We start from the raw sequence: 27,892 nt of genomic DNA, 5'->3' as shown, positions 1-27,892 counted from the left end.
AAGAGGGAAGTGAGGGATAATTTCCAGGCCAGGCGTCCAATAGCAATACCTTCCCATTCAAATTTATAAAAAATACTTTGGCCTCTTTAAGAAGGTTTTCAGGGGTTTAGAGACACCATATTCATCACTCAACTATGTGGTTTAAGTGTCCTGAGTTTCAAGTTGATTGGGCTTCAGGAAAGTACAAAAACACACTTCCCTAAACAGGACCAAAACAGTAGGCCTCAACCAGTAGGAAAATGCCAAAAAACAGGTCAAACTTGGCCAAATTAGGCCAAATAAGGCAGAGTTTCTTTTTAATTATGTCATACACATGCAAAGTGACTTGAATTTTATCAAGTTGTCTAATTTGATCCACATTTGGAGGTTGAGAAGGCCTCCTTTGGGTCGAGTATAGGTCAGAATATGAGCCTAATCGCAGAATATGAAATCAAAACCTGCTCTGAATGACCTGCAGACACTGTGGCCTCGAAAGGCACACCGTGAAAAACTAGTGACCCAACTTTGGAGCCTCTAGACCCTTGGTAAGAGTCTCAAATGGTCCTCAAAGTGAGACAAAGTCTGCAATATAAAGGTATTTTAAGTGGACATTTTGTCCATTTCAAATTCACTTGCATTCAAAAAATATGGGTTTTAGGTTAGGCTGTTGCTCGGGTTCCTGAGGAGCTATAGAGCTCACATTTGGTGCACGTCCCCTTTGTCAGCAGGGAAAATGGTCCCTAAAATTTGGAAGCTTTGGATGCCTTAGAAAGAAAGTTAATGCACACCCAATTTTTCCATCAAAATTCTCAAATATCTTACGGCTATTGCTCGTGCACCAGAGGACCTACAGGCCCCAAATGTGGTGCAGCGATAGTTCTCGTGGTCGAGATTAAGCACCTACAATTTGGTGGTTCTAGTTGCTCTGCAAAAAGATGACTCCATCTTCACACCTCTAAAGTGTTTTAGCGGCATCAAGTCTGAGAGCCCTTGATGGGAGGGGGTGATTTTGGACCAAGTTTTTTTTCTAGGGCTGGGAATCTGGGGTGCTGAAACTGAAATATGTTGATCTCCACTCATTCTAGAGCAATGCTGTGGTGGTTGCACATCTCTATGTATTTGGTACACTCTGGGGAAGATGTCCATTTGAAATTACAAATGAATGAGGGTTGAAAGTTAGGGAAAATCCCATTATAAAGTATTTGTAATGACAGTCATATTTCAGCTAAAATAGCTTTAAATGATGTGAAATTTATAGGGGCACCTAAAATTGACCCTCTGATCCAGAATCCTGTGTTTCAGGCTTCTATCTCTCTTCCACGGCTACTTCCTTTCAGGGTCATCGTAGCAATACAGTTACAATGTCAGTTGATTCAAGGGGTCGCAGAGATCACGTGGTGAGATATTGGGGTCAAAAATCATGGCAGGATTGAAAACATGTCCTTAATTGGCTAAAGGTCAAGAAAGGTCAATGTGTCCACATTAACATTGACCGATTGATTGTCAGGGTTTATTTTTGCTTGCGTTGGACTCATCAGTCTATGTAGACCCATTTGGACCTCTTGGCGGTGGTCCAGGTCCAATTTGGGGCATCTGTCCCAATTTTGGCGCGTTTCGGGTATAAAATGGGTGAAAAATGTCCACTTTGTAGACACCATCCATGGTCACCATCACCATCTAGTGGATTTTTAATGTATCGCAACCGAGTATCCAATGGCTCACCCATTTTCACTGCCATTGGACACGTCACTTTGTATCCATGTCCATTGAGTTGACTTTGCGCCAATGGCAGGAAATAGCCATTCAAAATTTGTCCATAAAGTGGTTCCATTACTTATAAACTTGACCTTACTTTATAAAATGACCTGTTGTGACTTCTAGGATAATCACAGCCCAAACTTTACAACCACAAACGAGAGACCTAGAGCATTCAGAGGTTGGATGGCTTTCCTATGTATATTGACAATAAGGGGGTTTCTGAGCAGTTTCCAGAACAGATGCTCGCCATCCAATCGCCGAAAAATGCAATTCTTGCAGAAATCTCCAAATGTTCACTGATCACTGCACTGCCTTTCTGCAATTCTTTGAAAACAAAATCAACACCATCCACCAACAGCTGGCCTCATCCTGCACCTCCCCATGTGACCCACTCTGGATGTCAACCTCCTGCCAACCACTCATCAGCACCCTCTCTAACTTCACACCCACAACGGAATTAACCATCACTGAGCTCATCCATAAAGCCAAACCCACTACCTGTCAGCTCGATCCTCTCCCCACAATCCTCGTCAAAGCCTGTCTGCCCTCCATCTCCCCCATGATCACAAGAATCATTAACTCCTCCCTCACCAGTGCTATTGTACCAACCACCCTCAAAACTGCTGCAATTACACCAACCCTCAAAAAACCCGGTGCTGACCTAGCTGATCTGAACAACTACAGGCCCATCTCCAACCTCACTTTCATCTCCAAAACCCTTGAGAGAGTGGTCGCCGCCCAACTTCAGTCCCACCTCCAGCCCTGGTCAAAATCACCAACGACCTCCTCCGTGCAGCTGACTCTGGACTGCTTACCATCCTCATCCTCCTCATCCTCCTCGATCTCACTGCTGCCTTTGACACCATCTCCCACCCACTAATCATCACACGTCTGACTGATATTGGTATCACTGGTGTTGCACTCACATGGTTCTCCTCATACCTCACCGACAGACAACAATTTGTAAAACTGGGCAATCACAAGTCAAGGTGTTCAGCTGTTTCACTGGGTGTCCCCCAGGGGTCAGTATTGGGTCCACTCCTGTTTATCATTTACCTCCTTCTCCTTGGCACTATCCTCCGTCATCACAATGTCCTATTCCACTGCTGTGCCGACGACACACAGGTCTACATTTCAACTACACCCACTGCTGCCCTGCCACCCGCCTCCCTCACCACCTGCCTACAACACATCAGGAGCTGGATGAGCAGGAACTTTTTAAAACTCAACAGCAATAAAACCGAGGCCCTGCTCATCGGCTCCAAGAACAACATCTCCAAATCTCAACACACAACTGCTCCAAACCTCACCATTGATGGCTTCTCAGTACCGTTCTCCACCCATGTCAAGAGTCTTGGGGTCACCCTGGACAGCACACTCTCTTTTTCATCCCACATAAAAAACGGACTGCCTTCTTCCACCTCCGCAACATCTCTAGACTCCGCCCATCCCTGTCCCACTCCAGCACTGAAATCCTGGTTCACGCTTTTGTTACATCCCGGATCGACTATTGCAACGCTGTCCTCTCTGGCATTCCCATCAAACTACTCAACAGACTCCAAGTCATTCAGAACTCTGCCGCCCGGATCATCACCCGCACCAAATCCTCTGACCACATCACCCCCATCCTCATCCAGCTGCACTGGCTCCCTGTTAAATCCCGGATCGACTACAAAAACCTTCTGCTTACCTACAAAGCCCTCCATAACCTCGCCCCCACCTACCTCATAGACCTCCTCCAGGAGTACACTCCCTCCCTCCGCTCATCATCAGCCGGACTTCTGACCACCCCCACCTCACGCCTCAGCACCATGGGAGCCAGGGCATTCAGCTGCTCTGCTCCCAGGTTATGGAACTCACTCCCCCCACACATGAGGCAGTCTGATAATGTCACATCATTCAAATCCCTCCTCAAAACCCACCTGTTTAAACTGGCCTACTCTCTCTAGTACTCATCATCACCCATCCTATGTGTCTGTACAATTATGTCTCTGTCATGTCCTGTTTTTTTTATATTGTTTTATCTGTCAGTGTTTTAATTGATTCTTGTAAGGTGTCCTTGGGTGTCCAGAAAGGCGCCACTAAATAAAATGTATTATTATTATTAAAAGTTTTTGATCCCAAATCACAGCATGGCCTTTTCTTTGGTGTTCCTCCAGCTTTTGGTGTTAATGTGGTATTTTGGAGGGATTTTTGATAATTTTTATCAATTCTCGAGTGGTAAAAACTTGTTGAATTTATCACCAAATCTGTGTAACAGTTGGTATCAACCCAGAAATTGCTGCAACAACTTATGATACATAATAGAGCATGGGAATGGCCATCATATACTTCCATTATAATGTTCTAAGCCCTTATACACGTTGAAAATTCATTTGAATGAAGTAACTAATTGATTCATGTTTATTTCTGATTTATGACTAGAACAACTTGACACAGTGCAGTGAACTAGGAATCTTTATTGTTTCAACCTTCATTATTACTCTCTTATTAAAATTGTATTTGAACATTCAAATCAAAAGTCAAAAGACTTTTGAGTTCGCAAAATCACCTTGAAATATTTTCCCAGAAATGATCATTCTGAAAGCTGATCTGAACCAGCTGTAAAAGAAAGCATAAATAAATGGATTCCACATTGAATTTGACAGAGCAAGCCAGATGAGTGTTTCAATCACCGGAACCGGTGGGGGATTATAAGATAAAGTCTGAAAGACATTGCAAAGAAAGTAAGGAGTCAAACATAAAAGAAAAACTCCCATAACAATAGCCAGAGTTTTGCTGGCCTTTCTCTCCATCTTACTGACGGTTGCTCCAGACTTTGTGCTCTGACAAGTTGTGTTCTGGATGTTGCTAACCTGTTTCTTAGCAACAAGGAAAATCTTCAGGTAGATACAGAGCATTATGATCGCTGGGAGGTAAAATGAGAGAAAAGGTCCCATAGTGTTTGCTATTATAACATCAACTGAGCACATTTCTTCACATGTTCCTTGGGTGAATCCTGCAATTGTGATACAAATTCCAATTAGAACAGAAATCCCCCAACTCACCAGGAACATGATCACAGTAACGTGAAAATTGATTTTAGTTCTATAGGTTAGAGGCTGACACACAGCACAATATCTGTCTATGGAAATACAACATAAATGCAGAATAGAAGATGTGCACAGTGTTATATCAAAGCTTACTCTAATTATACATAATACATATTCATGATACAGACATGTGGTTAGAGTGAATGCCATGCTGACAGGACAAACTAAAACTCCTACAAGCAGGTCGGCCACAGCCAGAGAGAAAATAAGGTAATTAGTTGGGCTGTGGAGCTGTCTGAAGTACATGATGGAGATTATTACAAGATGGTTTCCAAATATTGTGGCAACAGATATTAAGCCAAGAAAAATATATACTAATACACATACTGCAGATGGTTTGCTTGTAAATACATAACTTGTATTATCAGATTCATAGCAGGGATGTATGTCATTAACAGTGTAAGTCATGTTGACAGTCACTTCTGGTTCCTTGCTTTTCGATTCCTGTAATAATCTGTGGTATTTATTTCACATTTAAACATTCAAAAGTTCAGCATATATATGTACAACTACAGCAACAACAATCTGCTAAAGAAAACAAGACATTGATGATTTTCAGTTCAAGTCTTTTCCCTTACCTAGTAACACCAAAATATAATGGACAGTTCTACGTGTTCTTAGTCAATGTGCCACTGCACAGAAGTTTTGGACTCGGTTCAGTATTTATAAACCTTACCTCATTTTCTAAATTAACACAAAATTTGGTCAGCCAATCAGATATGGGTACCTACATCCTGTTTACATGAGATACAAAGACACAAAATGAAGGGTAATGATACACCAACTATGTGTTTGTGTGTGTGTGTATGTGTGTTTGGCGCGTTTCTGAAATGAGAGACTGAAATAAGATACATAGTGCACACTTGAAATACAAATCACACAACTATGAATGTTCTCCTTGACAATAAGCCCAAAAGACCATCGCCAAGAGATACTCCTTCAAAAGCACACTTGAAATACAAATCACACAACTATGAATGTTCTCCTTGGCAATAAACCCAAAATACCCTCACCAAGAGATCCTCCTTCGAAAGCACAATCCGTCCATACTCATTGATATAAATAGAGTGGACAAAATGTTTGAAACACTTCTTAACAAAAACTGAACATTATAACCTCCATGAAGGTTTGGTGTATTGCAGGGTTGTGGCTGTATTAGACATGATAAGTACATGTAGCCTACCTACTAGGGGTGTAATAAAATATCAAGTATCACGATATTATGTTGTGCGATACTATATCGATTCTCAAAAACACTATAGATTTTGAATTAATAGTTTACATGCAAAGATTCTTGGCAGACAGTGGCTCCTTTCGTGTTGTATTTAAACCCCAACTGCTAGATAACGGTGTTGTACTCTATCTTCAGCCATTGACTTTTCCACTCCAACGCAACAAGGTAAGCTGAGATGGGAAGTAGCGGTGCGCTGCCCACGTTAGCATTAGCAAACCTAGCTGACTGCATTACCATCGATGGCTGAATGTGGTGTACAAAGCTGAAGCGTGGGTTTATTTTTGGCTTCCACAATAAAGAAGGCACTAAGGATATCGACAAGAGCCGTGCCGTTTGCAAAATGTGCAATGTCGAAATCAGATACTCCGGTACCACAACAAATCTTAGAGTTAAATTAGCAAAACACCATTCTGATGTAACATTACAGCATTAAACGTGAGTGGATCTCTCTCGACTCACTCTGGAACAACAATTTTACACAAGTTCTTCTTCTCTAATTTGCAAAGGTAGAGAAGAAGCACCCTCTCAGTGTTGTTGAGAGTGAAGGCTTCCATAATATGATGAAAACAATGAAGCTTTGTTACACCATACCCTCCCGACAACACATCACAGTCATCGCTGTGCCCAGGTTGTACAATTAGGTCTCTGTCACAATGGATTAACTTTAAAATCCTATTATTGACATTCAAAACTCTTCATAATCTTGCCCCTGCTTATCTCATAGACATCCTTTAGACCTACACCTCCTACCCCCAGATCTACTGGCAATACCACGCATCAACCTCAGTACAACACTGCACCCACACTTTGGAACTCACTTCCGCACACTAGACTCTATTACAGATTTCAAAACTACTCTTAAAACCCACTTTTTTAAACTAGTATATTAAATTTTACTACAAAAATCTGCATTCTATTTTTATCAATTTTAACTTACTGTTTAGCTATCCTCTGTTGCCAATAATAATAATACATTTTATTTGGTGGCGCCTTTCAAGACACCCAAGGACACCTTACAAGGATAAAACACCAATGGCACGTGTTGATTTTATTGATGTAAGATGGATGACCTTGACTGCCATGAAAGGCGACATTAAATAAAATGTATTATTATTATTATTGGTAAATGTAATTGTATTTATATAGCACTTTTCTAGTCTTCCAACCACTGCATGTCCGTATTCACCCATTCACACACACATTCATACACTGATGGCTATGCCTTCGGGAGCAATTTGGGGTAAAGTGTCTCAAGGACCCGAACCACCGACCTTCCAATTGGTGGATGACCTGCTCTAGCCTCTGAGCCACAGCTCATTATCAGCTTAACCGCTTCTTTTCATAAAATGTGTGTTGTATTCCATGGTAGAAAAAACAATATTGCGACCAGGAATGTCTGATGACATCATTTTGCATAATAATTTGCCATGTGCCTCTGTTAGTTGCAGGGAAAGTTGGTATTTTAGGTGCAATTGGCCTTCAGACCAATGGGTGTTCTTAGGATAACGGGTTGTCGGACAAATGGGACTTCAGTCCAATGGGACTCTCCGGGGACCATCACTGAACAGCAGTTCGGAGTATTCGGCCTTCTTGGAGACCCTGAATGGAGTCCTGCATGGCCCTCCAGTAGGGGATTCCATAATTCTGCTGGGAGACTTCAACAACAACGATGGAGGCACCTGGAGAGGCGTGATTGGGAGGAATGGCCTCCCTGATCTAAACCTGAGCAGTCATTTGTTAGTTGACTTCTCTGCTAGTCATGGGCTGTCCATAACGGACACCATGTTCGAACATAAGGATGCTCATAAGTGTACATGGTACCAGAGCATCCTAGGCCGAAGGTCGATGATCGATTTTGTGATCATATCATCTGATCTGAGACTGCATGTTTTGGACACTCGGGTGAAGAGAGGAGCGGAGCGGTCAACTGATCACCATCTGGTGGTGAGTTAGGTTAGAGGGTGGGGGAAGACTCTGGATAGACCTGGTAAACCTGGAGGCGGTTGCAAGGTACCGACAGGCCCGAAGGGCAGCAGCCACTGCCGTGAAGGAGGCAAAGCAGCGGGTGTGGGAGGAGTTTGGAGCAGCCATGGAGAAGGACTTTCGGTCGGCACCAAGGTGCTTCTTGAAAACCGTCCGGCACCTCAGGAGGGGGAAACAGGGAACCATCCAAGCTGTGTACAGTAAGGATGGGACACTGTTGACCTCAACTGAGGAGGTAATCGGGCTGTCGAAGGATCACTTTGAGGAACTCCTGAATCCGACTAAAACGCCCTCTATTGCAGAGGCAGAGCTGGAAGTTGATGGGGGATCATCATCAATTTCCCTGGTGAAAGTCACTGAGTTAGTCAAACAACTCCATAGTGGCAAAGCACCGGGGATTGATGAGATCCGTCCAGAAATGCTGAAAGCTTTGGGTGTGGAATAGCTGTCTTGGATGACTTGTCTCTTCAACATTGAGTGGAAGTCGGTGACAGTGCCTAAGGAGTGGCAAGGGTGGTTCCCCTGTTCAAAAAGGGGGACCAGAGAGTGTGTGCCAATTACATGGGTATCACACTACTCAGTCTCCCTGGTAAAGTGTACTTCAAGATGATGGAAAGGAGGGTTTGACCTCCTCAGATCGAAGAGGAACAATGCAGATTCCGTCCTGGCCGTGGAACAACGGACCAGCTCTTCACTCTCGCAAGGATCTTGGAGGGGGCATGGATGTATGCCTATCCATTCTACATGTGTTTTGTGGACTTGGAGAAGGCATATATGACCGGGTCCCCCGGGAGATACTGTGGGGGATGCTGCGGGAGTATGGGGCGAGGGGGTCACTTCTCAGGGCCAATCTATCTCTGTACGCCCAAAGCGAGAGCTGTGTTCGGGTTCTCGGTATTAAGTCAGACTCGTTTCCGGTGGGGGTTGGCCTCCGCAAGGGCTGCGCTTTGTCACCAATCCTGTTGGTGATATTCATGGACAGGATATTGAGGCGAAGTCGGTGGGAAGAAGGTTTGCAGTTTGGTGTGCTGAGGATCTCATTGCTGCTTTTTGCAGATGATGTTGCCTGTTGCCATCATCGGTCTGTGACCTCCAGCACTCACTGGATCGGTTCACAGCCGAGTTTGAAGCGGCTGGGATGAGAATCAGTACCTCTAAATCTGAAACCGTGTTCGTTATGGACATTCCATGACTAGCACAGAAGTGCAGTAACAAACGACCACTCAGGTTTAGATCACGGAGGCCATTCCTCCCAATCACGCCACTCCAGGTGCCTCCAATGTTGCCCATGTGCGTGTTGAAGTCTCCCAGCAGAACTATGGAGTTCCCTACTGGATCCCCATGAAGGACTCCATTCAGGGTCTTCAAGAAGGCTGGATACTCCGAACTCCTGTTCGGTGCATATGCATAGACAACCTTCAGAGTTTTCCCCCCAATAACCCAAGGGTGTAGGGAGGCGATCCTCTTGTCCACCGTGGTAAACTCCAACATAGCGGCATTCAACTGGGGATTTGTGAGTATCCCCACACCTGCCCGGCGCCTCACACCTTGGGCAACTCCAGAGAAGAATAGAGTCCAACCCCTATACAAGAGTACGATTCCAGAACCGAGGCTCTGCGTAGAGGTAAGCCTCACCAGATCTTACTGATAGCGCTCGACCTCCAGCACAAGCTCCGGCTCCTTCCCCCACAGAGAGGTGACGTTCCAGATCCAAAGAGCCAGCCTCTGTCACCCGGGTCTGGTCCGTCGAGGTCCCTGGCCTTCACTGCTACCCGTGTGGCAGCGCAGCCAACCACAGCAGTTCCTTCCGCAGGTGGTGAGCCCACAGTATAGATAGGAAGGGGGTGCCACGTTGCTTCTTCAAGGTGACCCCGGTCGGGCTACATGGCAAGCCCGGCCACCAGGCGCTCGCTGACGGGCCCTCCGTCTGGAACTGGGTCCAGGAGGGAGCCCAGGGCTTACTTCAGGCCGGGTAACTCCTCCTCTTCTTTTTTTTGTCATAGGGTTTTTATGAACCATTCTTGGTCTGACCCCTCGTCTGAGACCAATTTTTTCATGGGAGACCCTACGACACACGATTCATGAGTTAGGGTTAATGTGTAAGGGGTGGGAATAACCACACAAATGAAACAGGAACTCTCTGCTGAGTGATATGACACCTCCCAAAAGACTCTACGACAAACGATTCATGAGTTATGAAAGGGGGCGGGGCTAATGTGTAGGAGGCAGGGATAACAATACCAACTTAACGGGCACTCTCTGCTGAGTGATATGACACCTCCCACAAGACTCTATGACAAACGGTTCATGAGTTATGAAAGGGGGCGAGGCTAATGTATAGGGGGCAGGGATAACCATACCAATGAAACAGGAACTCTCTGCTGAGTTATATGACACCTCCCACAAGATTCAAGGACAAATGGTTCATGCGTTATGAAAGTGGGCGGGGACAATATTTACGGGGCGGGGATAAATATAACAATTAAACAGGAACTCTCTGCTGAGTGATATGACTCCTCCCACAAGAGTCTTAGTCATGAGTTATGAAAGGGGGACTCCCTGTCATAGAGTCTTCTGGGAGGTGTCATTGCACTAGGCAAACTGTTCATGAGTTATGAAAGGGGGTGTGGTTCATGTTTAGGGGGTGGGGAAAGCCATACCAAATAAACAGGAACTCTCTGCTGAGTGATATGACACCTCCCACAAGAGTCTAAGACAAATGGTTCATTAGTTATGAAAGGGGGCGTGGCTAATGTGTAGGGGGTGGGGATAACCATACCAATCAAACAAGAACTCTCTGCTGACTGCAATGACACCTCCCACAAGACTCTACGACAAAAGGTTCATGAGTTATGAAAGGGGGCGGGGCTAATGTGTAAGGGGTGGGGAAAGCCACACCAATCAAACAGGAACTCTCTGCTGACTGCAATGACACCTCCCACAAGACTCTACGACAAAAGGTTCATGAATTATGAAAGGAGGTTTGAGTGAAAATTTGCATGTCAATGTCCTCAGGACTGGACCCTTATCATGCCTGAGAAATTCGGGGCAGATTGGACTATGTACAGCAAGCCCCCAGGAGGAGCGCCGGTTGTCGATTCCGACGTGGCCAAACGGCGGTACTGCAACTTCCATGTCTGTCACGTGATGCGTTGGGCCCAAAAATACTTTTTCCCATAGACTTACATTGGGAAAGAGACATCTTTAACTCAGTGGATAATTTTTTTTGAGGTGAATCAACTTCCCAGTACGAACACTCTAATAGTCTTTATTTAAATCATTAGGTCTTTAAAGTTATAAAATGCACTAATAGCTGAATCCAGAGGATTTCCCTTCTTCTGTTTATGTGAGTGAGACCCAGACTGAGGCTGGAGCGTGACGACGCCGTGAAGTTGGGACCCCGTGACCAAGCAATATGACCGAGCTGACGCTACTCTGCCAATCATCTCGGACGCTACTCCTCCAAGATCCGGGTACTTTTCCAGATGGAAGTCGAGCCATTTAGGCTTCATGCGCCGATGAGCAACTCTCATAGGAATGACCGGGGCCCCGCCTCCAATGCTGTATCCAGTTCTTTTAATGCATCCATCATCCAACTTCCTGTTTCATGGAGAATGGCTCAAGATGGCCACCACGCCACGGTCAAGTCATTCAGTGAAAACTCACCATTTGAATAACTTTTCATCCTTAAGGTTTTAAGGTGGTCCTGACCAAATTTCAAGTTGATCTGATTAAATCTGTAGGAGGAGATGGTTAAAGTACACAACCTATAAAACGCTAAAAATGGTGCTTCTTCTCTACCTTTGAAAATTAAATAAAATTACTTTTATTTTTTTGCATGCGTTGAGGTCGGTGGTAACTTTGTGTAAAATTTTTGTTCCAGTGTGAGTTGAGAGAGATCCACTCACGTTTAACGCTGTAATGTTACATCAGAATGGTGTTTTGCTAATTTAGCTCTAAGATTTGTTGTGTTACCGGAGTATCTGATTTCGGCATTAATCATTCTTCAAACGTCACGGCTCTTGTCGATCTCCTTAGTGCCTTCTTTATTGTGTAAGCCAAAAATAAACCCACACTTCAGCTTTGTACACCACAGGAGCCGGTCTATCTCTTTTGGATTCAGCCATCGGCGGGATAATGCAGTCAGCTAGGTTTGCTAATGCTAACGTAGCAGCGCACCGCTACTTCCCGTCTCAGCTTACATTGTTGCGTTGGAGTGGAAGAGTCAATGGCTGAAGACAGAAGAGAGGTTGAGGTTTAAATACAACACCAAAGGAGCCACTGTCTGCCAAGAATCTTTGCATGTAAACTATTAATTCAAAATCTATAGTGTTTTTGAGAATCAATCGCACAACATAATATTATATTATATGATATTTTATTACACCTCTAGTAGGTAGGCTACATGTAGCTAATATTTATGATGTCTTATACAGCCAAGATCCTGCAACACAAAAAACCTTCATGTAGGTCATAGGTTTTTGTTAAGAAGTGTTTCAAATATTTTGTCCACTCTATTTATATCAATGAGTATGGACTGATTGTGCTTTTAAAGCAGGATCTCATGGCGAGGGTCTTTTGGGTTTATTGCCAACATCCCACATCTGATTGGCTGACCAAAGTTTGTGTTAATTTAGGTAATGAGGTATGGTTTTATAAATACTGAACCGAGTCCAAAACTTCTGTGCAGTGGCACACTGACTAAGAACACGTAACACTGTCCATTATATTGAGATGTTACTAGGTAAGGGAAAAGACTTGAACTGAAAATCATCAATGTCTTGTTTTCTTTAGAAAATTGTTGTTGCTGTAGTTGTTCATATATATGCTGAACTATTGAATGTTTAAATGGGAAATAAATACCACAGATTATTACAGAAATCGAAAAGCAAGGAACCAGAAGTGACTGTCAACATGACTTACACTGTTAATGACATACATCCCTGCTATGAATCTGATAATACAAGTTATGTATTTACAAGCAAACCATCTGCAATATGTGTATTAGTATATATTTTTCTTGGCTTAATATCTGTCGCCACAATATGCGGAAACCTTCTTGTAATAATCTCAATCATGTACTTCAGACAGCTCCACAGCCCAACTAACTACCTTATTTTCTCTCTGGCTGTGGCCGACCTGCTTGTAGGAGTTTTAGTTTGTCCTTTCAGCATGGCATTCACTCTAACCACATGTCTGTATCATGAATATGTATTGTGTAAAATAAGAGACAGCTTTGATGTAACACTGTGCACATCTTCTATTCTGCATTTATGTTGTATTTCCATAGACAGATATTATGCTGTGTGTCAGCCTCTGACCTATAGAACTAAAATCAATGTTCACGTTACTGTGATCATGATCCTGGTGAGTTGGGGGGTGTCTGTTCTAATTGGAATTTGCATCATAATTGCAGGATTCACCCAAGGAGCATGTGAAAAAATGTGCTCAGTCAATGTTATAATGGCAAACACTATGGGACCTGTTCTCTCATTTTACCTCCCAGCGATCATAATGCTCTGTATCTACCTGAAGATTTTCCTTGTTGCTAAGAAACAGGTGAACAGCATCCAGAACACAACCTGTCAGAGCACAAAGTCTGGAGCAACCGTCAGTAAGATGGAGAGAAAAGCCAGCAAAACTCTGGCTATTGTTATGGGAGTTTTTCTTTTATGTTTGACTCCTTACTTTCTTTGCCTTGTCTTTCAGCCTTTATCTTATAATCCCCCACCGGTTCCGGTGATTGAAACACTCATCTGGCTTGCACTGTCAAATTCGATGCTGAATCCATTTATTTATGCTTTCTTTTACAGCTGGTTCAGATCAGCTTTCAGAATGATCATTTCGGGAAAAATACTTCAAGGTAATTTTGCTAATTCAAAATTGTTTTGATTATTTCATGGCTAGCTAAAATATATACATGCTCATTAGGGTGGAACAATAGATTAATATTTTCCCTCTGAAATGTAGATTCTTAAGCATCACAATACCATGCACTGATAACAAAATAAACAAATGTAAAATCAGCACTGTGTATTGTTACATGGTATGCTACGAATGCATCAAAGGTTCGATATGGATATATGTTCAGTAGGAACATACTTATGGTCTGAGTGCCACAGACAGAGAAGGTCATGAAGTTGGAAAGGTAATAGAATAATAACCCTAGCCATTAAAGCTACAATTGGTAACTTAAAAAATAACTTTCTGTCTTATTTGCTCTAACTGTCACTACATCTTGCTCCTAATGCATTTGCAAGGTTCCAGCGCGCCCGAAGAAAAACAACCAATCAGAGCCGAGGAGTCTCAAATGCAGTGTCAATCACTGCTTGGTTGTTTTCCTTCGGGCACGGGGGAATCTCGCAAATGCCATTAGGAGCACTAAGAGGAGGCAGAGGAACCTGATTATTTTCACAGATTATGTGTCATGTACTACTGTCAGGATATAATGACAGTGTAGGGATTCTACTGTAACAGGTTTTGGTTATTAGCAAATTAATTAATAAATAATAATAGAATTATTAATATTAATAAAGATTATCAATAAACATCAATAATAAACGGGGCACCACCCTGGAATCAGGGACCAATGGCCAAAACGTTAATATAGTCTCATTATATATGCTAAACTATCAATTTGGAATGTTGATTAATAATTAAATTAATAACTATAACCAAAATAGATAGTAATGGTTGAAGGATATAGGAGTTCTTGACATAGCAGAGGTTGGCATTATTCACTCTTGTGCAACATTAAAGAGACCAGCATGTATATTCCACAAACATTTATTTACAAGATAATAAAGGTTCAAAACACAATATTAATCTAACTAAATAACTAAACAAACCAAACACAGTATGTAAGCATGTGTGTGTGTGTGTGTGTGTGTGTGTGTGTGTGTGTGTGTGAGAGAGAGAGACAAGATGGCTTCTTGTCTCAGGATGTCTGTATTGCCTAGACAAAATGGCGAGCACTGTAAAACTACAAAGATGGCGGAATCAAAGATGGCCGCCAGCATATCATCACATGACTCTTTGTTCTTCGGAGCACATGTGCTCAGGAAGAACAGAGAGGGGGGTGATGTGGGGGGTTAAGATTATCTGAAGCTGTATGTTTATGTTTAACTAGTTCACAGTTTATGTATGTGATCTTAATGTGTGTTAGATACTGCAGTGGGTTAGAAAAGATGGTTAGTTTGCATGCAAGACCTTGTCTATGTGAAGCATAAACTAAACACATCAGATGTGGCGAAGCCAGATACCCAAATAAAAATAACTACAAATGAATCACCACAGTCAAACTCAATGAATAACATTAAACATATTAATACAAGTACATTCTAGAAATCTTAATTGAACAGTCTTGCTCAGCCATGTGCGATTGCTAATGCTAAGGTAAGCCCAGTACGTTACCGATCCATGGAAGAACAGGGTTTGTAATTCCATGTGTTGAAGTTGTGGTTCCAAATCAAAGATGTCGTCTTTGAAGTTAGTTGGTCAAAAGGCAGGCTCTCTCGTCTTCTGGCAGGCAGGCTCTCTCGACTTGGGGGAAAAAAACGTGTTTTTGCATTTGCATCCCCACTTTTTGATCATACAACTTTGCGATTTTAAAACATTTGAGCTAGATTGGTTATATCTGACCATTTCATATATAGAATATGAAGGAAAAATTACATTTCTTATCCTTAAGCCATTTTCCAGGAGAATCAACAGGATGTTCTCCACTGAAACAGCCAAAGTGTTCTGTCAATGGCCGGGCAATAAAAGCTGGTCACACACACCCAGAGCTGAGATGGAAAAATACTGCAAAGGCATATGGGAAAAAGAAGCATCACACAACATCGGTGCCCAATGGCTAGTGGACCTGAGAACTGACCACAGCAACCTCTGAGAACAAGAACCAGTAACCATCTCAATGACAGACATCCAAGAAAGAGGGTCAAAGATGAAGAGCTGGACAGCACCCGGCCCCTACATGATCCACACATACTGGCTGAAGAAGCTAACGGCACTCCATGAACGCCTAGCAGCACAGATGAACCCGATCCCACCCAGAGTGGTTTCTACCTGTACCTGTACTTTTTAACTTTTTGAATTTTTCAAATAAACATGCATAAATATCCATCTGTTGCCTGTTCAATCTGTTCTGAAGAAACAAACCCAGTTCATATTGAAATGTTTTTACATTATTGAGCAATTAGCAAACTTCATAAAATATAAACCCATTTTATTACATTTGGACAAGCTCTTACATTATCCAACAGTTGCGACATGCCCAGCTGAAAAACTTCTATATTTAGTTTTACTTACTACTATAAGTAAAGTACTTTATATACTACTATTACTTACTACTATAGGTTAAGTACTTTAAAGTACTTCATATACTACTATTATTACAAGTAAAGTACTTTAAATTACTTTATATATTACTATTATTACTTATTTTACTTAATATAATTATTTAGTTTTACTGGAAGTACATTTTGATGCTAATACTTCTGTGCTTTTACTTTATTAAGTTTTTATAGATAAATGCATACTGTAAATAGACTGAGGAAAAAAGGTGCACAGGTGTAGACTTATAAAGAATCTTTATTGCACTCACTGGAAAACATTTTTTTGCAGACATAACAGCTCTGCATAACACGGTATAACGTAGTTGAACATTTTACAAGGTTTAAGTTGTGCATTTTGCTCAGAACAACAATTACTTCCCATTTTTTGAATAAAAATTGTCAACAAATTATTCACTGGACCATTGTTGTGAGGTTTCCTGTTATAGTGTCACGGATGAGGTTGGGAGAGCTGTCTATCTGTCCATCATAAGCGGGCGCATTCAGTTGCATGAAGTTGTTTGCAACTTCAGTGTTCCACTCAGGCAAGAAATTGTCTTTCTGAATCCCACATACATTATGCAGTATACAACATGCTGCAGTTACATCTGGTATCATACAAAGGTCAATGTCATTCTTCTTCATCAAACAATGCCACCATCCTTTCAGGCACCCAAAGGCATTCTCAACCACCATCCAAGCTGAACTGAGGGTATGGGTATATTGAGACTGTGTAGCTTGAGAGTTGATGATGCTGGATGTATCATTTCATAAGCCATGGCTTGATGGGGTATGTTGCATCACCGATTATGTGGACAGGGACTTCCACGCCATCAGTTACCGTGGATTTCTAGAAAAGAAGGAATGAAATAAAGTTATTCATATGATAACTGATAAAGTGGTCACTTTTTTGATTGTGGGCCATATAGAAAATAAGGAGACAAAAAAATCAGTAGGCCTACTCACCAGAAATTGTGATCAACCACAGCTTGCAAAACAATTGAATGCCATCCTTTCCTGTTGTAGTAGTCGGCGGGGTTATCTCTTGGGGAGATGGTGGGAATATGTGTGCCATCGGCTGCTCCGGCGCACTGAGGGTAGCCACGGCGTAAAAATCCACGAATTGTGTCATCCAGGCGCTGTCCGGTTGCAAGTTAAATGAACCGCTTGTACAACGTTCTAACTAGCGCCATTGTTACTTGTTGCACCAGCGTGCACACAGTTGACAAACCAACCCCAAACAAACAGGCGATGCTGCGGTACTCCCCGGGTGTTGCGAACCACCACAAAACAATTGCTAGCCTGCGCCGTGGATCGATGGCTTCACGGTAGTTTGTTGTTTTACGTCCCAGTGCTGGGCCGATGAGTTCAATTAAGATGTCGAATGTAGAACGTGACATGCGAAAATGTGCCATCCACTGTTCTTTGCCAAAACGCTGAACTGCTTCCCAGAAAGCGTGTCCATGTCTTCGGTCCCGGACCCATATTCCCCGGTTTGTTGTGGTACCAAGGGAGACAACAGTAGCCATCAAAGACAATTTAAATGATGTTCTTCTTCTGAGATACTCACGGCGACGTCTAATAGATTCAGTCATGAAATCTCTTCGTCTTGCTCTTAGCACAGCTTGAATTTTGAACACCTCCATCAGCAACTTCATTGGACCATCCACTGTGTGAGGACAACCAATCCAAATCCAAACAACATTGGAAGAATGTCTGCACAATCGACGGTGTACATGGTAGCTGCTGTTCTTGTGTGCCTTGTTTGTTGTGCTTTTTTTTAACAATTACGCTCTACAAACTCAAGAAGGCAACGGGGACTGTGGGCTCTGCAGGAAGTTGCATGTCGGAAGCTGTCCACTGATTATGACGTGCACCCCCCCCAAACCCGCCCGTTTACAGCACCTCAGCTAATTAGTATGCATTGCTCCCGGGTGTGACCCAGATCGTATCTGAATTGTCCAGCCCAGGGTTCAACCAGGGTTAACGTACCCTGGTCCAACCTTGGTCATTGGTATGAAAAGGGTATATGTCAGAGACAAAGATGGATGAAGCTACCAGTCCATAGAACCCTCACCAACAGGTATATTCATATTTAGCACTTTAGCTTTATTTCTAGAGTCTCTCTGAGTCGACTTTTGTTGTTTTTGTTTTCTTTAATGCAAGTGAATCAAGAAAGTTAGTTTGTTATGATGGTAATCTATTGTGAATCAGGACTGCCAAACAGTTTCATGTAATGCGCCTAAAAGGTTAATGATAATGGCATACGCAGGACAGGTTTGAACCTTTAGAAGAATTTTCTTTTTGGTTCACGACGTCCCCACAGCACACTTTACGCCAGTGTTTGAGTAAAAACATTGTGTTAAGTATTTGACTAACTTGAGACCATCCATCCCCATAAGGAACCAGGACATGGTGTGTGAAATGTCCCTACTTAGCTTGTTTTATTCAATATGTGTGAAAGCAGACAGAAGTTGACAGAGCAGGAAGAAAACTGAAACAGAAACTGGTGGGTTGGCAAACATTTAAATTTACAGATATGATTTTTAGAAAATGTTTTAGTCAAATTAAATATTATACAGTGTTTACATGAAATTGACCAATTGTTTTTCATAATTTGAAATATTTTTAATCCAAAATATTTGCAGATGACCACATGTGCGGTAGATGTAACTCCTGCGGAAGGCTCTCGTCCTGCTCTTATGTCAGAGACAAAGATGGATGGAGCTACCAGTCCATAGAACCCTCATCAACAGGTATATTCATATTTAGCACTTTAGCTTTATTTCTAGAGTCTCTCTGAGTCACCTTTTGCTGTTTTTGTTTTCTTTAATGCAGGTAAATCAAGGAAGTTAGTTTGTTATGATGGTAATCTATTGTGAATCAGGACGGCCAAACAGTTTCATGTAAAGCACTTAAAAGGATAATAGTAACGGTATATGGACGACAGGTTTGAAACTTCATAGGAATTTTCTTTTTTGTAAAATATCAATCTATTCTGGGACATTCACAACGTCCCCACAGCACACCTTACGCCAGTTTTTGAGTAAAAACTTTGTGTTAAGTATTTGACTAACTTGAGACCATCCATCCCAGGAAACAGAACATGGCGTGTGAAATGTACCTACTTAGCTTGTTTTATTCAGTATGGGTGAGGGCAGACAGAAGTTGATGGAGCAGGAAGAAATATTGTAGTAGAATTTGATATTTTTTCTCTGGAAGCTGCTGTGTTGGCATCCATTTAAATTTTGTTCTTAAGAAAATGCACTCAAACTGAGTTCTGTTTTAGAGTCTCTGCCCTTCAACACATTAAAAAAATATAAGTCTATTTTTTGCCTCCTTTAAAAGGACTGTTTGTAACTTTTTAAGCGTATAAATGTAGCGGGTCGGCACATATGCGCGTTCGCATATGCGCGCTCGCGTGTGGCCGGAGCCTCGTCTCCGCTGCCTGCTCTCCTTCACTCAGACAGCGCGCGCGTCCTCCACCTCTAGACGTGAACGCGTGCTCACTACACACTGCAGAAGAGTTAGTTTAGCTCTGAGAATATCTAGTGAATGCACAGGGGATGTTTGTGCAGAAATAAATGCTGCAGCTCCTCCAGACCAACAGAGGTTTCCCGTGTCTTGTGAAGTGACGGAGCTCTTCAGAGAGTTACGTTGTCTTCTCGTTACCGACCGGGTGCCGATGTCTCCTCTGCTCTCTCCGGCTGCGGAGAGAGCAGGGAGACACGCTGCAGAGCCCCGCTGCTTCAGCCTGCACTTAGGCAGGAAAAGCCAACACTAGGATCAGATCTAAATCATGTTCATGGAGAGACCTTCGTCTGGTCAACTGACATTACTGCCAAGCAGCTGAAATATAGAGTGATATTGTGGTTTTAGCTGACGTGTGTCGCCTCACTGTTTTGAGCGACGCTCGTTCAGGTATATTTAGAGCGAGCAAGCGCGAGCCCGACGCTGACTTTCGTTGATTTCACGGCCACAGGTGTCGCTGTTAACAAGCATTTCTGAAAGTTACAAATAGTCCCTTTAACATTCTGTTTTTGTGCCAAGGGTTTTTTTATGAATCTTTTTGCTCCCTGTGAAAGAATAGGCCCTCGTGGGTCTAAATGGAAAAGGCACTTTAATCAACGTGTTATGTTAAAACAATTAAAACAAGTTCTCTCTCTAAAGGTTTTGCATTTTTTACATTCAATGTTTACTCCAGCTTGCTGTCAGAAGTGAAATGTTTGAGAGAGAGAGACTGGGCAAGCCTCTAGGGATTATATCATAAAGCAATCATACTGAGTTACCTGGATTCAGTAAAAAGTTCAATTGTGTAATTTAAATGAGTTTGATTTATTTTAGTTTAACTAGTGAAATTAATATTTACTATGAACTAAATGTAACTCTTTGTCTAATGACAAACCTGTGATATGATTACTAGTTATATTAGGGTGGTGCTTAGCTTTAGGTGACTGACAGTGGTTGCTGGGTGGTTCACTGTGGTTAAATATAAGGAAAAATTTGCTGTCTGAGATGTAAAGAAAGAATAGCTCTTATGGTGGAAAGTAAAAGGTTTAAAGATTTGACTTTTTGTATGGTAGATATGGGTTGGACAACAATTTCTGGTTCTATGTTTCACATCAGTGGCGACATGTGTTTTGCTGGTCAGGGAATCATGGCTCAAGAGGCAGGAGAAGAGGTCAAAAAGGCCTCATGGTACAATTAAATAATCTATGAACAACTAAGCCTTTCCCAAATTTTAACTGGCCCGGGGTGAAGGTGACTCGATCACAGGTCGTCATTTGTGTTGTTATTGGTTGCCAACCATCCAGCATCAGCAGGTACTCCCCAATACAAGCTGGTCAAAGGGCAACAGAGAGAGAAGAGATACAAACACATGAGAATGGTCAATAAAAAAAACACACATATAAACACACACACACACACACACGCACACACACGCACACACACACACACACACACACACACACACACACAATGTTTGTGCATCATTACTCGTCATGTTGTATCTTTGTATTTCATGCAAACAGGATGTAGGTACCCACATCTGATTGGATGACAACATTTTGTGTTCAGTTAGGTAATAACATAGGGGGTTATAAATACTGAACCACATCCAAAACCTCTGTGCAGTGGCACACTGACTAAGAACACATAACACTGTCCTTGCATGGATTATATTGAGGTGAGGGAAAACACTCAAAAAGCTCAAATCAACTGAAAATCATCAATGTCTTGTTTTCTTTAGAAGATTGTTGTTGCTCTAGTTGTAAATAAATGTTTAAATATTAAATAAATATCACAGATTATTATAGCAGAAATCAAAAAACATGGAACCAGAAGTGACTGTCAACATGACTTACACTGTTAATGACATACATCCCTGCTATGAATCAGATAGTTATGTATTTACAAGCAACCCATCTGCAATATGTGTATTACTGTATATTTTTCTTGGCTTATTATCTTTTATAACAATATGTGGAAACCTTCTTGTAATAATCTCCATCATGTACTTCAAACAGCTCCACACACCTACTAACTACCTTATTTTCTCTCTGGCTGTGGCCGACCTGCTTGTAGGAGTTTTAGTTTGTCCTTTCAGCATGGCATTCACTGTAACCACATGTCTGCATCATGAACATGTAATATGTAAAGTAAAAGACAGCTTTGATATAACACTGTGCACATCTTCTATTCTGCATTTATGTTGTATTTCCATAGACAGATATTATGCTGTGTGTCAGCCTCTGACCTATACAACTGCAATCAATGTTCAGGTTACTGTGATCATGATCCTGGTGAGTTGGGGGATTTCTGTTCTAATTGGAATTTGCATCACAATTGCAGGATTCACCCAAGGAACATGTGAAAATATGTGCTCAGTTGATGTTATAATAGCAAACACTATGGGACCTGTTCTCTCATTTTACCTCCCGGCGATCATAATGCTCTGTATCTACCTGAAGATTTTCCTTCTTGCTAAGAAACAGGTGAACAGCATCCAGAACACAACTTGTCAGAGCACAAAGTCTGGAGCAACTGTCAGTAAGAAGGAGAGAAAAGCCACCAAAACTCTGGCTATTGTTATGGGAGTTTTTCTTTTATGTTTGACTCCTTACTTTCTTTGCATTGTCTTTCAGCCTTTATCTTATAATCCCCCACCGGTTCCGGTGATTGAAACACTCAACTGGCTTGCACTGTCAAATTCAATGCTGAATCCATTTATTTATGCTTTCTTTTACAGCTGGTTCAGATCAGCTTTCAGAATGATCATTTCGGGAAAAATACTTCAAGGTAATTTTGCTAACTCAAAATTGTTTTGATTATTTTATGGCTCGCTAAAATATATAAATGCCCATTGAGGGTGGAACAATAGAATGATATTTTCCCTCTGAAATGTAGAGTCTTAAGCATCACAATACCATGCACTGATAACACAATAAAAAAATAAAATAAAATCATCACTGTGTATTGTTACATGTGCTAGGGATAAATCAATGGTTCCATATGGATATATGTTCAGTAGGAACAAATGGGTTTAGGGTCTGAGTGCCACAGACAGAGAAGGTGATGAAGTTGGAAAAGTTTGGCAACAATATGAAAAAATATATGGAATAATAACCTTAGCATTAAAGTTACAATTGTTAATTTTAAAAAAGCTAAATAAAAATAAAAATAACTTTCTGTCATATTTGCTCAAAAAAGGGAAAAAGTCCAGAGTGCTTGGAAGTTCAAATCAGTGTGATGAAGGTGCTCTTTGGTGGGGTACACAACGGTTCAAAAAAGGGGGGAGTCCAAGGCACTCTTCAGGCAAAAAATAAAAAAGCCTTTATTCAATTGGCTATTTCATGATGAAATGCTAAAAACAATGCTGGTACATATAAGATTGGGTAACAACCCACACGTAGCAGCACAAACAGCCTTCTTCAGGGTTTAACCCCTCAGCACACAGCTTTCCCTTTTGTGAGTACACAGACAATTGATGATTGCAAACACCTGAGCAAGAGGCCAATAAACTCTCGGGTGACAAGTGCAAAATGTGGTCACTAGATTGCTCTACATGATGTCAAGAAAGCAGAGAAAATAATGAAAATAAAATAAGAAAACATAAATTTATAGATAACAAGACAGAAAAAAGTAAATAAGTAATAATATATAACCATTTATGGCAACAGTACCAGGCCACATGCATAAGAGCCACTACAAAGCGGACTAAAATCTATTTCTTTGTTAAGTCCTGGATATATTGTAATACTTCATTTGGTGGATGTAAAAAGTTTCTCTCTGCAGTAATAATTTTAGTCGATCACCACCCTGAATGTTCTTTTTGATGGTTTCTAGGCCTAGTATTTTTGTCTGTTGCCTTCCTATATACTGTAGTATGGAGCAAGCCATTCTCACACTTAGAGATAGTCAGATCTCGGAAATTAATACTCTGTTTGGAATATTCAATACACAATTTTATATCTTTTTTATTAGTATTCAAGAAATCGTGAAACAGTAAAAGTTCCTCCTCAGAACCAGTCAAAAACAATAGAATGTCATCAATGTACCGCCCCCACCATTTTTTCTTCTCACTAAAATTGTTTTGATAAATAAAGTTCTTTTCCCTTAAACCTAATACACCTAAAAAATTGTCACCATATCCTGACAGTAGAAGCCCTCTTCCTCCAAGTGTTCCTAATGGAATTTGCAAGGTTACACCCCGCTCGAAGAAAAACAACCAATCAGAGCCGGGGAGTCTCTCACAATGTCAATCATTGCTTGTGAAATTTCTGAACTCCGATCAAACTGTAAACTAAGCAGTGCTGATCAAATATGAATCAAGATTCTGGTACTGTAATGTCTATTTCTCGCTTTGAATGTTTTCATAAAAACATTTTAGTGTACTGTAAAATGAGAGTTTGTGACCCGGACACCATGTTGAAAAGAGTCGAGCCAAAACCAAGCACCGCCCTGAGCAAATCTCATTTTACAGAATCAAGATTCTGTTACTGTAATGCCTATTCATCACGTTTTCAGAAACATATTTTAGCGTAGCATTTAGCTGTAAAATGAAAAAGTTTGCTCAAGTCGGTGGGCGGCGTTTGGTTTTGGCTCAAGTGTTTTCAACATGGCTGCCGGGTCACAAACTCTCATTTTCTAGTATACTAAAATATGTTTCTGAACACATTTGAGGTGAGAAATAGCCATTACAGCAACATAATCTTGATTCATTTTTAATGAGCTCTTCTTAGTTTGACAGTTTGACAGAAATTCACAAGCAGTGATTGACACTGCGTTAGAGACTCCTCGGGTCTGACTGGTTGTTTTCCTTCAGTCAAGGTTGTTGTTTTAAAGGTGGACCCAAATGCAGAGAGACCAAAACAGGCAGGTGAATTCAATGAAAGACAAGTTTTTAATATCCAAAGCTGATGCTATAAAACAAAGTTGACAAAAACGAGTCCAGATCCAAGGAAACAACAAAGTACAAACGAAACACACCAAAAACCAAACTGAGAACCAAACCAAACTACAAACCAGAAGACACAAGATACACGGGCAGGAGGAACACTAGAAACATGGCAGGAGTGACGAGTATAACGGGAGACAAGGCAAACAAGTGGGACAAGCGGGCACCGAGGATCCCGGGCGGACGGCCCATAGGGCAGGGCAGAGCCAGAGCCGGGAAACTCGGGCAGACGGCCCGGGGGCAGAGCACCGGGTGGACTGCCCGGAGACAGAGCAGAAACAGAGCAGGGAAACTCGGGAACTTGGGGCTGCGGCCCAGTAGTGAAAAGGAAAGGGTCTTGGTGCTGCGGCCCAACAGGGACAGGGACAGGGTCTTGGGACTGCGGCCCAGCAGTAAAAGGGACAGGGTCTTTGGGCTGAAACCCAGGCAGAACAGGGCGTGGCTGAAACCAAGGCGGAACAGGTGAAGGCTGCGGAGGCGGCGAACCAGCTGGGAAAGCAGGTGTTGGTTACGGCCCAATCGGAACAGCGGGTGATGGTTGCGGCCTAACTGGAACAGTGGGTGATTGTTGCGGCCCAACCGGAACAGCGGGTGATGGTTGCGGCCCAACCATAAGAGTAGGTTATGGTTGCGTCCCAACCGGAACAGCAGGTGATGGTTGCGGCCCAACCGGAACGGTAGGTGGTTGCGGCCCAACTGGAACAGGTTATGGTTAAGACCCAACTGGAACAGCAAGTGGTTACTGCCCAACCGGAAACACAGGTGGTTGCGGCCCAACTGGAGTAGCAAAGGTTGTCCCGACCCCTGACAAGAGATGTGGAGCCGGTGTTGGCCGGACCCCCGACAGGAGATGTGGAGCAGGGGTCGACCGAACCCTCGACAGGATGCGTGGAGCAGGGGTCAACCGGACCCCCGACAGGATGCTTGGAGCAGGGGTCGACCGGACCCCTTCATCCATAGAGAAGGGTTCGGCTGGACCCCTGACACAGGAGCAGGCCTGGATTTAGCTGAGACACTGGGCAGCCTAGATTTCTTTCTCCGAAAATCACACGCCTCGCTCCAGGGAAACCAGCCCCCAGACGGCAATCCGGCTGGAAGACAGCAGGCCGGGGCTGGAACTGAGGTTGAGGCTAGGGCCGAAGAAGGCATAACACCTTTCTGCGTTTGTGTAATATGTGGCGGTTAGCCTCCTGAGATTTAATCACCAAACGAAAAATCTACCCGTTTTTATAGCCTGGCAAATGTGTTAATTTCGGACCCAGAGTGGAACTACTCTGGCCATTTTCAAATCATTTGGAAATCTACCATTTAGGCTTGGAGAGGCCCGGGATGAAGGTGATTCGATCACAGGTCGTCATTTGTGTTGTTATTGGTATCCAACCATCCAGAAATCAGCAGGTTCTCTCCAATACAAGCTGGTCAAAGGGCAACAGAGAGAGAAGAGATACGAACACATGAGAATGGGCAATAAAAAAATCTCACACACACACACACACACACACACACACACACACAGTTTATGTAACATTTTGTATCGTTGTATCTCGTTCAAACAGGATGTAGGTACCCACATCTGATTGGATGACCAAATGTTGTGTTCAGTTAGGTAATGACATAAGGGGTTATAAATACTGAACCACGTCAATAACCTCTGTGCAGTGGCACACTGACTAAGAACACATAACACTGTCCTTGCATGGATTATATTGAGGTGAGGGAAAACACTCAAAAAGCTCAAATCAACTGAAAATCATCAATGTCTTGTTTTCTTTAGAAGATTGTTGTTGCTGTAGTTGTAAATACATGTTTAAATATTAAATACATATGACAGATTATTATAGCAGAAATCAAAAAACATGGAACCAGAAGTGACTGTCAACATGACTTACACTGTTAATAACATTCATCCCTGCTATGAATCAGATAGTTATGTATTTACAAGCAACCCATCTGCAATATGTGTATTAGTGTATATTTTTCTTGGCTTATTATCTTTTGCAACAATATGTGGAAACCTTCTTGTAATAATCTCCATCATGTACTTCAAACAGCTCCACACACCTACTAACTACCTTATTTTCTCTCTGGCTGTGGCCGACCTGCTTGTAGGAGTTTTAGTTTGTCCTTTCAGCATGGCATTCACTGTAACCACATGTCTGCATCATGAACATGTAATATGTAAAGTAAAAGACAGCTTTGATATAACACTGTGCACATCTTCTATTCTGCATTTATGTTGTATTTCCATAGACAGATATTATGCTGTGTGTCAGCCTCTGACATATAGAACTAAAATTAATTTTCAGGTTACTGTGATCATGATCCTGGTGAGTTGGGGGATTTCTGTTCTAATTGGAATTTGCATCACAATTGCAGGATTCACCCAAGGAACATGTGAAGATATTTGCTCAGTTGATGTTATAATAGCAAACACTATGGGACCTGTTCTCTCATTTTACCTCCCGGCGATCATAATGCTCTGTATCTACCTGAAGATTTTCCTTGTTGCTAAGAAACAGGTGAACAGCATCCAGAACACAACTTGTCAGAGCACAAAGTCTGGAGCAACCGCCAGTAAGATGGAAAGAAAAGCCACCAAAACTCTGGCTATTGTTATGGGAGTTTTTCTTTTATGTTTGACTCCTTACTTTCTTCTCCTTGTCTTTCAGCCTTTATCTTATAATCCTCCACCGATTCCGGTGATGGAAACACTCAACTGGCTTACACTGTCAAATTCAATGCTGAATCCACTTATTTATGCTTTCTTTTACAGCTGGTTCAGATCAGCTTTCAGAATGATCATTTCTGGAGCAATATTTCAAGGTGATTTTGCTAACTCAAAACTGTTTTGATTAAATTATGGCTCTCTAGAATACATATGTACATGCTCATTAGGGTGGAACAACAGACCAACACTTTGTCACTGAAATGCAGATTCTTAAGCATCACAATACCATGCACTGATAACACAAAATAAACAATTTTTAAAGTCACCACTTTGTACTGTAACATAGTATGCTAAGAAGGAATTATAAGTTCCATATGGATATATCTT

General features: G+C 42.1%; 4 protein-coding genes across 4 annotated transcripts; 3 read left to right on the top strand and 1 right to left on the bottom strand.

Moving 5' to 3' along the window:
- Nucleotides 1-4,259: 4,259 nt before the first annotated feature.
- LOC119477451 (trace amine-associated receptor 1-like) lies at nt 4,260-9,537 on the bottom strand. The gene is made up of 2 exons (XM_037751541.1): nt 9,150-9,537; nt 4,260-5,155 (listed from the first exon to the last, which is right to left on the bottom strand). Exons 1-2 carry the CDS (start codon nt 9,535-9,537, stop codon nt 4,260-4,262), a joined length of 1,284 nt encoding a protein of 427 aa, XP_037607469.1.
- Nucleotides 9,538-12,960: 3,423 nt separating this feature from the next.
- Nucleotides 12,961-13,938, top strand: LOC119477450 (trace amine-associated receptor 1-like). Its single transcript, XM_037751540.1, has one exon. It carries the CDS (start codon nt 12,961-12,963, stop codon nt 13,936-13,938), a length of 978 nt encoding a protein of 325 aa, XP_037607468.1.
- A 7,798-nt stretch (nt 13,939-21,736) lies between these two features.
- On the top strand, nt 21,737-22,708 carry LOC119477449 (trace amine-associated receptor 1-like). The gene has a single exon (XM_037751539.1). It carries the CDS (start codon nt 21,737-21,739, stop codon nt 22,706-22,708), a length of 972 nt encoding a protein of 323 aa, XP_037607467.1.
- Nucleotides 22,709-26,717: 4,009 nt separating this feature from the next.
- Nucleotides 26,718-27,726, top strand: LOC119477448 (trace amine-associated receptor 1-like). The gene has a single exon (XM_037751536.1). The coding sequence runs from the start codon at nt 26,718-26,720 to the stop codon at nt 27,687-27,689; it is 972 nt and encodes a 323-aa protein (XP_037607464.1). The 3' UTR covers nt 27,690-27,726.
- Nucleotides 27,727-27,892: the final 166 nt, after the last annotated feature.

This window comes from Sebastes umbrosus, chromosome 18, assembly GCF_015220745.1.
Source record: "Sebastes umbrosus isolate fSebUmb1 chromosome 18, fSebUmb1.pri, whole genome shotgun sequence".
NCBI classification, from domain to species: domain Eukaryota; kingdom Metazoa; phylum Chordata; class Actinopteri; order Perciformes; family Sebastidae; genus Sebastes; species Sebastes umbrosus.
The sequence above is the reverse complement of the archived record's forward strand: the minus strand, read 5'-3'. Positions and strand labels throughout refer to the sequence as shown.